Below are 16,703 nucleotides of genomic sequence, written 5' to 3'. Positions count from 1 at the left end.
TGGGTTCATATAGCATGCTGAACCCAAACCAAACAAATCATATTATACTTTACCATGGTGTGCAAATCAGGTCTCTATACTCTAATCAAAAAGAAATGTTAAGGGGGTCTTGTATAATCTCAATTCTGCATTACTGGAATAATTTAATTTCAGATGCTGACAAATGTGATTTCATTTGGAAGAAATATTACAAGTCATATTCATATTACAAGTTCTGTCCCTTAAATCTGTATTTTAAGAAAGAGTGCTATTTATTTTTCTTAAACATTAGACAATGTTTCAAAATTCATAATACCAGAGTAATTTTTAAAAACCTGATGTAATTTATATACTATTGGTATTTACTCGTAATCTAAGCGCTTTCCGCTTTGTAAGTTGGAGAACGTTGGCATAGTATTTGGTGGCCCGTGGTGAAAAAACAGCATTTGCTCTTCAGTAACATAATGTGGAGATAAAGGACCATCAAAACCTAAGTCAGTCTCCTGAAATAAAGTGAAGAAGTAATTATTTAATTTCTTCAAATAGATTTTTAACTATTTTAGGAAAAAAATCTAAAGGGTTCTTGATCAACAATATGGCACAATGAATACACCAAAATGCATGAACATTCACGTCTCCAGGCAGCATATAGACCACTCTTTCTTATATTCAGTCCATATTCAATTTCTATTTATTCACAACCAATTGTTCCGTGATCCTGTCTCTTCTTGTTTTGCCATGCAGATTCAAGTAATTCATTGTCACTTTATTCAACTTACTTTTATGTGTCTTCCGACACACTATAAAAATATCCAAGACTGGAACATGAATCAAAGCAACATGTCTTTACGTAAAAAAATGATTTTGATAATGTATGTCACTCACACTAAAACAGACCAACAGATGAAATGTGAAATGGCAATTTAGTTTAACTTTGAAGATAATTTAAATTAAGAAACAAAGATTAAATGTTAAAGAGTGCAATGGGGAATTTGAGAAACATATTTAGTGATGGAGTTCATGTTATTGTAAGAGATTAGAAATTAAGGGGAATTAGTGATGTTGTTTATGTACTACGAAGAAAATACGTTTAAAATAAAAAATATGGAAAGAGAATAATTTGGCTGAAATTGGAAACAGAGATATGATGTAAAATGGATTATGTATATGAGAGGATGTAAAAGAAAGGATCCGGACAACATTGTTCATAAAATATGTAAAAATGTGCAATAAAAAATAGAAACCTTGGGGGGAAAAAGAACTACATGTACTGGCTAATATGCTGCTCAGTTCTGTATCTGAGCAGACAAATGGAATCTTTGCAGGTTGTGATCATTCCAGTGTTCTTCTAAAGTCATGTTTGATGTTTCATATTCAGGCATAGGAAGAATTCTAAGGGAGTTTAGATCTTAAAATTATATGTTACGTGTTACAGTTACAACTACAAATCTAATAGTTGCTGACAATACTTAAGAAATGGATATGATTCAATAAAAGCCAATGATTTCTAAAACTTATTAGTTTCTAAGAAATCTCTAATTCTTTCAATGTTTTGTCATAGCTTTGCCTTACCAGCTGGTCATACAATAAATTACTGTAGCTATAATATCTTTACAAAGAAAGTAAATATGCATTTCATACAATCAAACTGAATAATCTTTACACTACCGTAATATTTTATAAATCATCTTTAGTAGCATATCAAATAAATGATAAAAGTCAAACCTTCATTAAAGTGCTGATATCCACCACAGAAACCCCCAAACCATCTTCAGTTGTGCTATCAAAAGTTATATGATTTAAATTTCCCAGATGATCATAGTACATGCTGAAAGCACCAGGTGGCATTGTTGTAAGAAAGGTATATGCAAGTACTCCTACAGAGAAAAAAAATATGTGTGCGTATCTTATGTTATTATCATAAACTCTATGACTTAACACCAGTGACATGCGGTGAGGTTTATGGCTGGTGAGGCACTGACCCAGTGGTGGGTTTCAAATTTTTTTAGACTTGTGGACTTCAACTCCCAGAATTCTACAGCCAGGCATGCTCAGTTTCATTTGAACTTTCCTGTGGCTAGTGATTGGAGCTGCTGTCTGGAAGGTGGGGGGGGGGGAGGAGAGAGAAAAAGAGGAGCAGGTAGTGTCCTTTTAACTCCATTTTGTTTGAACTTTCCTGTGGCTAGTGATTGGAGCTGCTGGCTGGAAGGTGGGGGGGGAAGGAGAGAGAAAAAGAGGAGCAGGTAGTGGCCTTTTAACTCCATTTCATTTGAACCAAAATAGCAATAATACATTCTGGATTAGTGCGTTTGAAATTGTGATTTTATTTATTTCAAAATGACCACTTTAGTTCAATGTAATAGCTATCTTGCACCTGTCTTTCACAGTACTCTTTTCAAATTTGGATATTGTCCCCTTTGTAAACAAATTACTAGTCTACATAGACAGATTACCTATGTAGAATCCCTAATCTGTGCTCTCCAAGCAGAAATTAGGTGTCCAATTCGGCCATTCCACTCTACGGACATGCCACGCTATCTGCCCCCCCCCCCACCGCAAAGATACCGCAGGAGAAGAGCAGTCTGGACAACCGTGGGATCTGGCAGGGTGAGAGCTGTGAACCATAAACACAAAGCTTTTGCTGTGACCCAGCATAACAGATATAGTGCCCTTGCTGCCCCAAATGGGGACACTAAAGAGACAGCTCAAGGTAATTGTGATAATGATGACTCAAATAAGCAGGGGATCCATCTGTCCCCCTGCTTATTTGAGTCATCATACAGAAGAGCAAGGTATGCAAAAAGAGAAGTCACCTTCTGGTTGGTGATTCAATCATAAGGGATGTAAATTTAGGAAAGGATATGGAGGTTTCAAAAGAGGTCAGGTGTCTGCCAGGTGCTACTGCCAGCAGAGACAGAGGCGTATTCTTAAGATAGTCAAGAATGCAAGTAAGGACTGTGATGTTGATGCTATTATACATCTTGGCACAAATGATCTGTCCCAAAAAGATGTACTTTCTGTGAAGAATGATTTCCAGAGCTTGGGGTATGAACTTAGTAGTGTAGGTTGTAGGCTTTTCTTTTCAGAGGTTTTACCAATATATAAGGAACAAAAAGAGAAGGGCCAGTGTGTAGCAGAGTTTAATGTGTGGCTAAAGGAGTGGTATAAAAGGGAAGGCTTTGGTTTTATTAGTCATGATGTCTGCAGCTGGTCCAATGAAAAACTGTACAAAAGAGATAGTTTGTACCCATACAAGAAAGGGACTGAGTTACTTGGCATTAAATTCACAGATTTTCTGGATAAACATTTAAACTGAACAGTGGGGACAGAATTAATTGATACAGAACATTTCTGTCCCCAGCAATCTAAAATTCATAGGGTTATCAGTGCATGTAACACAGACGTTTGTGCGGGTAAGATTATCACTCCCGCTGTCAAGCAAAACCAAGCATTTAATAGTGAGTGCCATACCATGTGCATGAATCAAACAAGTTGCAAGAAAATAGGGGCAGTCAGGCACAACACAGGTTATGTAGACAGTAAACACTGGGTCAATCAAAATGGACTCAAATGTCTATACACCAATGCACAGAGTATGAGGAATAAACAGGGCGAATTAGAAATTCAAGTAAAAGTGGGCAGATACTATATTGTTGCCATTACAGAAACTTGGTGGGATGAAACCAACAAATGAAACATACAGCTAGAAGGATTTAAATTATTTAAAAGAAATACAAACCTAGCAGACAACTTTGTTTTCCAAAAAGTAGAGAAGGGAACAAGGGGATCAGCCATATTGGACTTAATTCTCACTAACAGAGTGGAAATGATAGAAGGTGTTGAAACCACAGGCACCCTGGGGGCAAGTGACCATGCAATATTGGAATTCAACATTATGCAAACACAAATAGTAGAATAAAGTAAAACTAGAGTCTTGGACTTTAAGAAAGCTAATTTCAATAAACTTAGAGAGAGCTTGGGAAAAATTCCATGGATGAGAATCTTCAAGGGGAAAACAACTCAAGAAGCTTGGGAAAATTTGAAAAATGAGATTACAAAATCCCAGACTAGCACAATACCAATGAAGAAGAAAAATAACAGCTCGCAAAAGAAACCAGCATGGCTGCATAAAGAACTCTCTGACAAATTGAAAGACAAAAAAGATAAGTACAAAAAGTGGAAAGGGGGGGACATAACTAAGGCAGAATATCAGCAAATATCCCAAGCATGTAAAGATGAAGTGAGGAAAGCTAAGACTCACAATGAAGAAAGTCTTGCCACAAAAGTAAAAAATAACAAAAAAAGCTTCTTCCAACATGTTAAAAAGAAGAAGAGAGTTAAGGAAACAATTGGCCCATTGCTGGGAGAAAGTTTCAAGAAGGTGACAAGCAACAGGGAGAAAGCAGAACTATTTAACTCATGTTTTGCATCTGTCTTTACACAAAGGGATAAAACAGTCCAACCTATCAAAAACAGCACCACAAAAATCAGATTAGGAACACAAATTGAAATAGGGAAGAAAATGGTAAGTGAGCACCTGTCTACCCTAGACGAATTCAAATCACCAGGACCGGATGGATTACACCCCAGGGTTCTGAAGGAACTGGCAGACAAGATCTCAGAACCACTGAACTATATCTTTCAGAGATCCTGGAGCACCGGGGAACTACCAGAGGACTGGAAAAGAGCTGATGTGGTTTCCATCTTCAAAAAAGGGAAAAAACAGATCCAGGAAACTATAGACTATCAGCCTGACCTCAATACCAGGAAAGATTCTGGAAAAGATAATCAAGCAATGAATTAGCGAACACCTAGAAGCAACAAAGTAATAGCCAAAAGCCAACATGGGTTTGTCAAAAACAGATCATGCCAGACTAATCTTATTGCATTCTTTGACAAAGTGACAAAATTAATGGACCAGAGGAATGCCGTCGATATAGTCTATTTGGACTTCAGTAAGGCATTTGATAAGGTAGACCATAACCTACTACTAGATAAAGTAGAAGAATGTGGGTTGGACAGCATCACCACCAGATGGATTCATAACTGGCTGACCAACTGCACTCAACGTGTAGTCCTCAATGGAACTGCATCTACATAGAGGGAGGTATGCAGTGGAGTATCCCAAGGCTTTGTTTTGGGCCCAGTACTCTTCAACATCTTCATCAATGATTTGGATGAGGGAATAAATGGGGAACTCATCAAATTTGCAGATGACACCAAGCTTGCAGGAATAGCCAACACTCCAGAAGATAGGCTAAAGATACAGAAGGATCTTGACAAACTTGAACATTGGGCACTATCTAACAAAATGAAATTCAATGGTGAAAAGAGTAAGGTTCTACATTTAGGCAACAAAAACGAAATGCACAGGTACAGTATAGATGGTACCTTGCTCAGCAGTAGTAACTGTGAAAGGGATCTTGGAGTCCTAGTGGACAACCATTTAAATATGAGCCAGCAGTGTGCAGCAGCTGCCAAAAAAGCCAACACAGCTCTAGGCAGTATCAACAGAGGGATAGAATCAAGATCATGTGAAGTGTTAATACCACTTTATAATGCTTTGGTAAGGCCACACTTGGAATACTGCATTCAGTTTTGGTCACCACGATGTAGAAAAGATGTGGAGACTCTAGAAAGAGTGCAGAGAAGAGCAACAAAGATGATTAGGGGACTGGAGACTAAAACATATGAAGAACGGTGGCAGGAACTGGGTATGTCTAGTTTAATAGAAAGAAGGACTAGGGGAGACATGATAGCAGTGTTCCAATATCTCAGGGGTTGCCACAAAGAAGAGGGAGTCAAACTATTTTCCAAGGCACCTGAGGGTAGAACAAGAAGCAATGGGTGGAAACTAATCAAGGAGAGAAGCAACTTAGAACTGAGGAGAAACTTCCTGACAGTTAGAACAATTAATCAGTGGAACAGCTTGCCTCCAGAAGTTGTGAATGCCCCAACACTGGAAGTCTTTAAGAAGATGTTGGATAGCCATTTGTCTGAAACAGTATAGGGCTTCCTGCCTAGGCAGGGGGTTGGATGAGAAGACCTCCAAGGTCCCTTCCAACTCTGCTATTGTATCTGTATCTATTTGTATCTGTATCTGTATCTAATTTGTATCAGTTCTGATTTAAAGCAACAGCATTTGTTTTTCTCCTTTGCAAAAGAAGATTCCTTCTTTTTCTTTTTCGTCTCCATTCCCTTCCTTCCTCCCTCTCTCCCTCCCTCCCCAATCTCTCAAACACACACACACACACACATTCACACACACACACATTGAATTGGACTACACACACTTTCCCCCAGCCCCGGAAGGATCCAGCCCAGCTTCACTGATTACAGGTTTGAAAAGGCAAGTGGCTCTGCCTGCAATCAAACTACACTTTGAGGTTTGAATTCCTCCCCCTCCCTCCGACCCACACGTACCTTTTCCAGCTCTTTCAGAGAGGATTTCAACTCTGCTCTTGCCTCGGGTCCTCTGAAGAAGCCCCGCCCAAACGAGCGCCCTCTACTATGAGGCAGGAGAACTGCATGCCTCACCTAGGTCAGGAATTGTTAGGCTTTTAACCCTTGCTTAACTCTGCTCGAGTGATCATAAAACGCTTAAAGTCAGACTAGATGAGGCATGCAGTTCTCCTGCCTCATAGTAGAGGGCACGTTTAAAGAGGCTTTTTTAAACAGTTAAGCAGAGCCATCCATGGTGAGGCAGCAACTAGCTCAGCCTGACCTCAGCTCTCGCCTTTTTCCTTTTTCCTTTTTTTTTCTTTTCATGATGACCGTGGTGAGGCTGTGCCTCCCCTGCCTCCCCTGACTGCACGTCACTGCCTCACACAGAAGTACTTTCAAAGAGAACATTTCTTCTAATCAAACTGAGTTTGCTCTGTGTAATCAGGATACAAGATATTTGATTTAGAAAGAAGTGAATGCAAATGTTTAAAGCAATAGTTTCTAAAACCAATCTACATGTACAAAGTGCTTCACCAGGAGAAAAGGAGATTCGCAGTATTGATGGCTTCGTTTTGGAGTGGTTCTATATTTATAAGTATTATAAGTACATATAAAATATATGTATTTTATAAAGTGCAATTTTGACAGGTTTTTTTTCTCTTTGTGTAGAAACTGCATAAAAAATTAATGAATGAAAAACATTCAAGAGCCAATGGAAGATTGCACTGAATTTCTTCTATTCTAGCCAATAAGGACAGCGTGGAAAATCAACAACTGAGATGAATATAAAGACAACATAATTTCCAGGAAAAAAATGGATGACAGAGAAAATGTTATTAAATCACAGCTTTTAATATCTGTTATCTCAATGCTTTGTTTGTTTGTTGCACATACCCTACTTTTAAATCCCATCAGTCATAAAACTCTAAGCATAGCAAATATATATAGTACAATCACTTAAATAATAACATCAGAATGATATGATACTACCAAATAACCAAATTGGAGGAATCTAGACATGGGTTATTTTTAATGATTTTGATGAATTAAATTTTTATGCTGCCCATCTCACCTACTACAGTGATTTTGGGTGCTATATAATAATATGATATAGTAATATCTCTTATTTCCTTTGCCCTTTCAGAGTTTCAGTGGATAAATGTGAACAATCTTATAAACTTAACAAATACAGTAAAATAAAATAAAGACCTAATTAGAAGCAAGAACTAAGCATGGGAAAGGGAACAAAAGAGATCTACACCTTTTTCTACTTTGATCCTAATGAAAATCAATAATTCTGACTCTAACTCTGATCCCCTTCCTTGAAAGTTGCTATAATATTTAGAGAAGGGGTAAAATACCAGATGCCAATAGAATGGTTGTTTCTGTTGCCTGGTCTTTCTCCAAATCTTTAACTCATTTTGCAACAACTGCCCAGGCACAGCAACTACCATGGTCTTTGTTAACTTGGGCAATGCCCAATCCCGTATGGGATTCTTTTTCTGTTGACTCTTCATGGCCAATGGGTTGCGAGTACTCTTAGTGTGGCTCCTCCGTTGAGACCTATCTGCTTGGTGACTCTTCTGCTTTACCTTCTGGTGGTATACCTCCAGCATAGCTCTCATCCTTAACAGAATACAGAAGCCCTTCCCTCATGACAAAGGGGTATCCAAGTGGAGGGGATACATTCATACAGGAAGATTTTTATTGGCTAGGTGTCCAATTTGATGACAGCATAGAGCCAACCTATACTGATCTTCAATTTTAAATTGACTATAATTTTTTAAAAACCCTCAGCCTTGAGGAAAGCATTTTCAAACCATTTCTATGGCTTTGACAAGAAAAGTGCAGGATTGTTTCTATGAAGTCATCAGAGTTCAAGCTCAATAAGTAAGTTTGAAAGAGAAAGGTAGAAAATTATGAATGCCATATTTTATGTATCTGGTACAGAGATCAGTTGTGTGGCTCCTGGGAGGTATTCAGGACTAATTACATCTGATTCTCTCTTCCAGATGATGATATAAGTGCATAAATTTTCCTTAGAGATGTCACATCTTGGGATTTATGGTTTTTTGGCCCTATCACCCCCCATTCCTGCTGCACTGTTTCTGCTATTTTCTATCTATCAAATAATATTTGACATATTTGTTTAGCTGGTCTTTAGAGAGCTTAAGCTCATTAAAAGCTTCTTACTTTTCAGACTACCAACAAGTGCTTTATCTTAACAGACTAATACAGATATTTCTTTTTTTATAATAAATACATTCAAAGTTTTTTTTAATTTTTTTTTGCTATTCTTGATATTTCAGTATTTGATGTTTTGTTATTCTATATGTTAATGGGGAAAGACAACAGTTTGCATCAGATCAGATTTTAAAAGCTTCACAATCCAAGAGTAATTTTAATTTTAGAATAATTTCTTACCTGCTTTAGTGTAATAAATATTTGCCTTGTCGGAAACATATACAATTCCCTGAGTGTAAACACATGAATCTGCCCTTATAATAGTCTCATTAATCAGTATAATCAATGGTATAAATGAGTTGCCTCCATCAAAAGAACCCCAAACCTGAAAAAAGTCAAAATTGGATATACTTTAAAATCTCAATGACTTAAACTTTTTAATTACTTTGTTGGGACTCAGAAGGAAGGCGTGGTTGGAGGAACTTAGAAATTAAGACCTTTTCTAAGAAAGCAACAAAGAAAAAATATCCCAGAAGATGGCAGTGTAAAACTGTCTTAAAGAAAATGGTAAGATTCTGTCCAATTTAGTCAGCAGGAGTTCGCCTGATTTTAAAGCACGTTTAGATTTATTTTTTTCATATATTATCAAAAAGGATAAATGTAAGATTACCAGTCCTTTCTTCAAGAAGACTAGTTTCACGATGAAGCTCTAGGACCATGAATGCAAACAAACTCGTTCAAAGTAGAATTATTGAGCAATTTAGAATGTGATCTAAAAATAAATGTATGGTTATAAAGAGTCCTCTGTTGCCTGAGGAGAGTAACCAAGCAAATATATTTAATAAGATAATAAAGACCAAAGATAAAAACAAAAACAATACCACAGAGAAAGAAAACAAGAGACCCCAGACAAGACCAGCATGGTTGCACAAATAGTCTCTGACAAGCTGAGGGATAAAAAGGACAAATGGAAAAAAAAATGGAAAAAGGGGACTATATCTAGAGAAGGAAACTAGCAAATAGCCTGAATTGGTAAAAAGGGAATCAGGAAAGCTAAGCTCAGAATGAACTAAGGCTTGCAACAAATGCCAAAAATAACAAAAAGTTTGTTTCAAATATGTAAGGAATAAGTAAAAAAAAACTTCAGGAAAATGGTTGGGCCACTAATGGAAGAAGATGGCAAGAAAGTGACAGTCAGGAAGGAGGAAGAGAACTCCTTAATTCTTTCTTTGCATCTGTCTTTAGACAAAAGAAAAATAGAGCCAACCTATCAAACACAGCACTGTGTGGAAAACAGAACAGGAATGCAGATCGAAGTAGACAAGGAATTGATAAGAGAACACCTATCTGCTTTGGATGAGTTCAAATATCTGGAACCAGGTAGTTTACATCCCAGATTACTGAAGGGCCTGGCAGATATGATCTTGGAACCCCTGAATGAAATCTTTCAGAGAATACCAACACAATGTTTCTTCTCTGGTTTTGAAGAAACATGTATCCTTCACCACTAGTTCTACACACAGTTGAAAAGTGTCCTGCTACACCATCTTGAAAATAACATTTTGCAACTTCTTTCAAAACTTTTTTAAAAATTGCATTTGTCTCAGCTGCAAAAGAATAACTGGGTTTATAAATGGCCCAAGGTTCCAAATGGCATCAGGATGTAACCCCTCTTTGCTTTCTGACACTCCTTGTTCTCTTCACGTATACCTATATTTCCTCCCAAAAATTACAATTAAAAGAATTATAAGAATAGTTGAAACTGTCAGTTTCACATCTCTTCCATTTTACACACCTGATTTCCATAAGCATACACAATATGACTTCCTTGATGAAAAAATAATCCAGTTGGTACAAAAGACGTTCCTGGAAATATGAAAGGAGGAAACTTGGGTTTTTTATTCAATGCACCGTCCGTTAACTTATGCACGGATACAAGTTTTTTGTCCTGGGAAGAAAAGAAAAAAAATACTAAATTTTATACTTTATCAAAGGTACAGAATAAACTAACAATAACGACATGTAACTTAGCAAGTAAATTTGCCAGTGGAACAGCATTCTTCTGAGCTTATGAGGCCATGATAAGAAAATGGAATTTTTGTTAGTACTCAGAAAGCTAGAAGAATTGGGGTGGAGGCATGGAGAGAGAGGAACACAGAGAATAAAAAGTAAAGTAAAATTCTCGATTGCTTCAGATACTGTATGTTATCCCATTGTTGTTCCATGCATTATAGCACAATTGAAAAATCTTGATCAAATCAATTTAAAACTAAGCACACTTTTTAAAACTGCATAATGAAGAGAAGGAAAGGGAAGAATAGCAACAAAGTATACATATACAGAACTAGTAATTGAAAAAGTACCATTTCTAATACTCTTACCTTTTGCGATAATAGCGCTATACCAGTATTCTGCTCATAATCAACAACAAAAGAAACTACCCGTCTAGAAATATGCTTTTCAGCTTGGGATTTATGTGGTAAGCAACTGTGCCATTTTGTAAATGAATCATTGCTATAGAAGCAGGTGGATTCCTGTAAAAACATGAGAAAGATAAATATAAAAGTGCAAGATATTAAACTGTTAAGAAATATATTATATTCTTGTCTTAAATGTGCTGCCAAATATTCTGGTCAGCATATTAAAACAAACCAGAAAGAAAGGGATCAAGGCCAAGAGTCCAAGCCTCCAATCAGAATGAGCTTCTGAAATGCACTGGGACCCTGTATCAATTTTCTGGTTAAAATTATTCCTCTCGCCATTCATCCCCCAACTGCTGCTTGTTCCCATACAGCCTTAGGTACAAAAACCAGCTGATGGCATTTCTAGTTGGAAACTACCTGTACATATAAAAACCAAATTTAAAAAAAAAAGTATGGTTGTCTCTAAAAAGCAGATGAAGAAAACAGAAACAAAACTGAATTCACAAAAGGCCAAGTATCCCTCTCTGAGAATACACATATTATATTCAGCTATATTGGAGGTTTTCTAATTGTGTGAACAACTTGTGGTTGTGATTACATAAACTTGTGTTTATAGATTAGAATTATGTATGGAGGCAGTCAATGAGGGCTAATAATATTGGGAATACAATTGATATGTTAATGCAAGTATAAACTTTTGAGCATGTCACTTCACCTCTATTTGTTGCACTGCTTAATATGCCCGACTTGTTTGAGATTTGATGGAACTTTCATGTTCTCCCTAGTGGTGGAGGCAGCATCCAGACTGGGTTAACCTTCATCCAATTATATTGAGGACTGGGTCTTGTAACAAATTTTAAACTCCGCCCCTTGTTGCTAGGTAGATCCAGCTTTTGACTCAGTCCATTCAAGAGGACAGTTGCATTATCGCTTTGATCCGTGTTAAAATCAACATCTACACCTGTCAAAATCTAAATTGGTGAAAATTGGTCTACTGCACCTGCTTGGCTGAGCGGAACGACCGGGCTAAAGGTCCTTGCGACCGGGCTGTATGGTCAGAGCCTCTAAGCCCTGTCAGGGCGTGTAGGCTGACAGCTGTCAAAGGGGACTGAATTGCTGACAAGATCCTGGCTCCCCTGTAACTCCGTGGAACCTGCAAGGTTTGTGGAAGCCCTTCCCTTTCACCTCAAAGGCTGCACGTCAAACTGAGACTGTAACTTTAAAGCCAGTCCTCGTAAAAGCTGGGAAACGCTCCACCGCTCCTTTAACAGTTGAGCGGTGAACCGCGGCTATTTTTAGCTTCCTAATTACTTTGAAGCCTTTAAATCAGCCGCGGAGCGACCCGGGGGACTAAAGAGATTAAAGAACAGCTTAAACGGTGCTTAAACAGCCAGAGAAAGCTGCTCGTAAGCCTGTTACCAGGCAGAAGACAAGGGAGATAGTGGCAGTTTAAAAAGAGCGCGAAGCGCCATTTTTGAATAGCTGTCAGTGACTTCAAAATGGCTACCGTCAGTTCGCAACCGCTCATTTTGACAGCAGAAGCTGCAGCTGAACCTCAGGCTTCACTGACAGGAGAGACATCTTCTAAACCTAATTCTCCTCCTCAGCCAGTCACTGTTGGAGACAAGGGTTGGAGACTGGCAACAAAAAGAAGTCTGTTAAGGCAGACAATATTAAAAAATCAAAAAAGCCAGCCAGCAATGAGAAACAAAAAGAAAGGAAAGCCCATAAAAAGAATTCCTCTCCCAAGGCTTTTGACAAGCCAATCCAGAATCAGAGTCAATTATCTCTTCTGCTCTCCCCTGGGGACAGACTGTATAGGGACACCCCTGTTAACCCCATATTCCCCATAGATGTTTCTAACATTTGGGGATCAGCTCAAACACCACTAACTCCCATGGCTGGCAGTGGGGTTGAATTACCACTGATGGTACAGATAATGGATTCTTTACCATACACCTCCAATCCTTTAAACCAGCCACAAGAAGGCTATGCTCCCATGCTCTTGCCAAACTTTCAAGAGATTATTGCCTCTGCTATTTCTCAAGGCATCTCGGCCAGCTTCCAGCAGCAACAGAATTTTGCGCTTAGGCAAACGCCCACCTCCTCCACTATTCCACCTGTTCCAGCCCAGGCTCCTCTCTCTACTGAGGCTGTGGCGTCTGATTTGGAGGACATGGACCAATCCTCAGAGTCTGAGGATGGTGAACTACAGGAGGCAGAGTTATCTAAAGATGAGGGCAGGGAACCTGATCAGAAATCCTTCTCTGGCCTTTTCCCTCCGGCCTTGTTCCCTTCTCTACTCTACAAAATCAGGGCGGCCTCCAAGATAGGTCCTCAACCTGCAGTGACTGCGCCTCGATTTACGACCGTGTCTGCAGAGTCCTTGTACGCTGAACAAGCGCCCCCGACTGACACCATTCCAATGCCTAAAGTATTTGTGGACACGATCCAGAAACAGTGGGCTACTCCTACCTCAGGGCCTAACCCATCGGCCACTGATAGGAAATTCTTTAATGTTGCCAACGAGCTAGCCCAGTTCCTTGCTGTTCCTCCAATTGACGCTCCGGTGATCACCCTATACACACTGGCACACATGCCAGGGCCACTGGAAGACATCCTCAAACCAGAGGAGAAGAAAGCAGACCTGACCCTACAAAGGGGTCATCAGGCAGCTGCCTGGGCGGTGAAGGCTGCCACTACAGCTTCCTTCTTTATCCGCGCTTGTCTCCTGTGGCTCCAAGAACTGCAGCAGCACATCCCTTTCTCTGATATCAGGGCCCACCAGGACGTTGCCAAGCTGGTGGCTTCAATTCAATTTGCGTCTGATGCTACCCTAACCTCCGCCAGGTTCGTGGCCAGGGCCAGGGCCTCATCTGTGGCTTCCAGGAGATTGCTGTGGCTTCGTCAGTGGCAGGCCGATGCTCGACACAAGTGGAAGCTGGCTTCTGCCCCCTTCAAGGGGGGGGTCTCTTTTCGGGGACGCCTTGGATCCCTTCCTGATCGAAAATAAAGAAAAAAGGAAGGTCCTTCCCTCTGCCCTGAAGAAGGGCTTTAACCGCCAGTCACCTTATTCCAGGCGATCCTCCTTTCGGAGCCAGGAACCCAGTTCGTCATTTCGGAACCAAGAATATGGTTCCTCCTTTCGGGGGGTGGACTATGGGACCCAAGGGTATAGGGGAGGCTATGCCCCCAGGCAGAGGTCTCAACCTGACCGTTCCCAACGGGGAAATCTGCCAGGCGGCCCTTTCGAGGAGGGGGGGTCGCTACTATCGTAGAACCTAGACCCCCCCGCATCCAGTTATCCCATCGGAGGTAGGTTAACCAGGTTTGCCCACGTTTGGGAGGCTACCACCTCTGACGAATGGGTCAGAACCACAGTTAGGCAAGGGCTTGCCCTTGAGTTTATCTCCAACCCCCCCAGTTCCTACAGGGCCTGCCCATTTTCCTCCAACCCAGCTCGCAGGCGTCTCATGTTGGAGGCCATCCAACATCTACTTGACATTTCGGCCATACAACCGGTTCCGGCCGATGAACGTGGGCTGGGGTTTTATTCCATCCTCTTTGTCATTCCAAAGGCCTCGGAGGGCTGGAGAGCTATTTTGGATCTTAAAAGATTAAACCGGTTTGTTTGTTACAAGCGTTTCAAAATGCATTCCTTACACACTATTCTGAACTCCATCAGACAGGGAGACTTGTTGTGTTCCATTGACTTAACGGAGGCCTACCTCCATGTCCCTATTCTACCACAGCATAGACAGTTCCTTCGTTTTGAGTATTCAGGTCATCATTTTCAATACACTGCCCTCCCCTTTGGTCTATCTTCAGCCCCTCGGGTCTTTACAAAGATCCTGGCTGCCTTGATTGCGGCTCTCAGGGAAGTGCCTATTCGTCTCCAGGCCTACCTGGATGACATACTTATCCAATCTTCATCCCCACGTCAGGCATGAAGGGACCTTGCGTCCACTATGCAGGCACTTCAGGAACACGGTTTTTCCATCAATGTACCCAATACAATACAATACAATAGTAGAGTTGGAAGGGACCTTGGAGGTCTTCTAGTCCAACCCCCTGCCTAGGCAGGAAACCCTATACCGTTTCAGACAAATAGCTATCCAACATCTTCTTAAAGACTTCCAGTGTTGGGGCATTCACAACTTCTGGAGGCAAGCTGTTCCACTGATTAATTGTTCTCACTGTCAGGAAATTTCTCCTCAGTTCTAAGTTGCTTCTCTCCTTGATTAGTTTCCACCCATTGCTTCTTGTTCTACCCTCAGGTGCTTTGGGGAATAGTTTGACTCCCTCTTCTTTGTGGCAACCTCTGAGATATTGGAATAATGCTATCATGTCTCCCCTAGTCCTTCTTTCTCTTAAGCTAAACATACCCAGTTCCTGCAACCGTTCTTCATATGTTTTAGTCTCCAGTCCCCTAATCATCTTTGTTGCTCTTCTCTGCACTCTTTCTAGAGTCTCCACATCTTTTTTACATCGTGGCGACCAGAACTGAATGCAGTATTCCAAGTGTGGCCTTACCAAGGCATTATAAAGTGGTATTAACACTTCACGTGATCTTGATTCTATCCCTCTGTTGATGCAGCCTAGAACTGTGTTGGCTTTTTTGGCAGCTGCTGCACACTGCTGGCTCATATTTAAATGGTTGTCCACTAGGACTCCAAGATCCCTTTCACAGTTACTACTACTGAGTAAGGTATCACCTATACTGTACCTGTGCATTCCGTTTTTGTTGCCTAAATGTAGAACCTTACTCTTTTCACCATTGAATTTCATTTTATTAGATAGTGCCCAATGTTCAAGTTTGTCAAGATCCTTCTGTATCTTAAGCCTATCTTCTGGAGTGTTGGCTATTCCTGCCAGCTTGGTATCATCTGCAAATTTGATGAGTTCCCCATTTATTCCCTCATCCAAATCATTGATGAAGATGTTGAAGAGTACTGGGCCTAAAACAGAGCCTTGGGGTACTCCACTGCATACTTCCCTCCATGTAGATGCAGTTCCATTGAGAACTACACGTTGAGTGCGGTTGGTCAGCCAGTTACCAATCCATCTGGTGGTGATGCTGTCTAACCCACATTCTTCTACTTTATCTAGTAGTAGGTTATGGTCTACCTTATCAAAAGCCTTACTGAAGTCCAAGTAAACTATATCAACGGCATTCCTCTGGTCCACTAATTTTGTCACATTATCAAAGAATGCAATAAGATTAGTCTGGCATGATCTGTTTTTGACAAATCCATGTTGGCTTTTGGCTATTACTTTGTTTGCTTCTAGGTGTTCGCAAATTCGTTGCTTGATTATTTTTTCCAGAATCTTTCCTGGTATTGAGGTTAGGCTGATAGGTCTGTAGTTTCCTGGATCTAATTTTTTCCCTTTTTTGAAGATGGGAACCACATCAGCTCTTTTCCAGTCCTCTGGTAGTTCCCCGGTGTTCCAGGATCTCTGAAAGATATAATTCAGTGGTTCTGAGATCTCGTCTGCTAGTTCCTTCAGAACTCTGGGGTGTAATCCATCCGGTCCTGGTGATTTGAACTCATCTAGGGTAGACAGGTGCTCACTTACCATTTTCTTCCCTATTTCAATTTGTGTTCCTAATTTTGTGGTGCTGTTTTTGATAGGTTGGACTGTTTTATCCCTTTGTGTAAAGACAGATGCAAA

At 40.1% G+C, this 16,703-nt stretch overlaps 1 protein-coding gene across 1 annotated transcript in view; it reads right to left on the bottom strand.

Annotated features, from left to right (window-relative positions):
• The window catches only part of LOC309386119 (cation channel sperm-associated auxiliary subunit beta-like), a 106,670-nt gene that overhangs the window by 35,704 nt on the left and 54,263 nt on the right, over positions 1–16,703 (bottom strand). Inside the window, exons 10-14 of the mRNA XM_081941160.1 lie at positions 10,989–11,141; positions 10,403–10,555; positions 8,848–8,992; positions 1,705–1,856; positions 346–482 (exon numbers count right to left, since the gene is read on the bottom strand). Coding sequence (XP_081797286.1) covers positions 346–482; positions 1,705–1,856; positions 8,848–8,992; positions 10,403–10,555; positions 10,989–11,141 — 740 coding nt within the window. The remainder of the gene's footprint in view (positions 1–345; positions 483–1,704; positions 1,857–8,847; positions 8,993–10,402; positions 10,556–10,988; positions 11,142–16,703) is intronic.

This window comes from Natrix helvetica (genome assembly GCF_964273705.1).
Source record: "Natrix helvetica genome assembly, chromosome: 1".
NCBI lineage: Eukaryota > Metazoa > Chordata > Lepidosauria > Squamata > Natricidae > Natrix > Natrix helvetica.
This window is presented reverse-complemented; position numbering and strand designations above follow the sequence as displayed.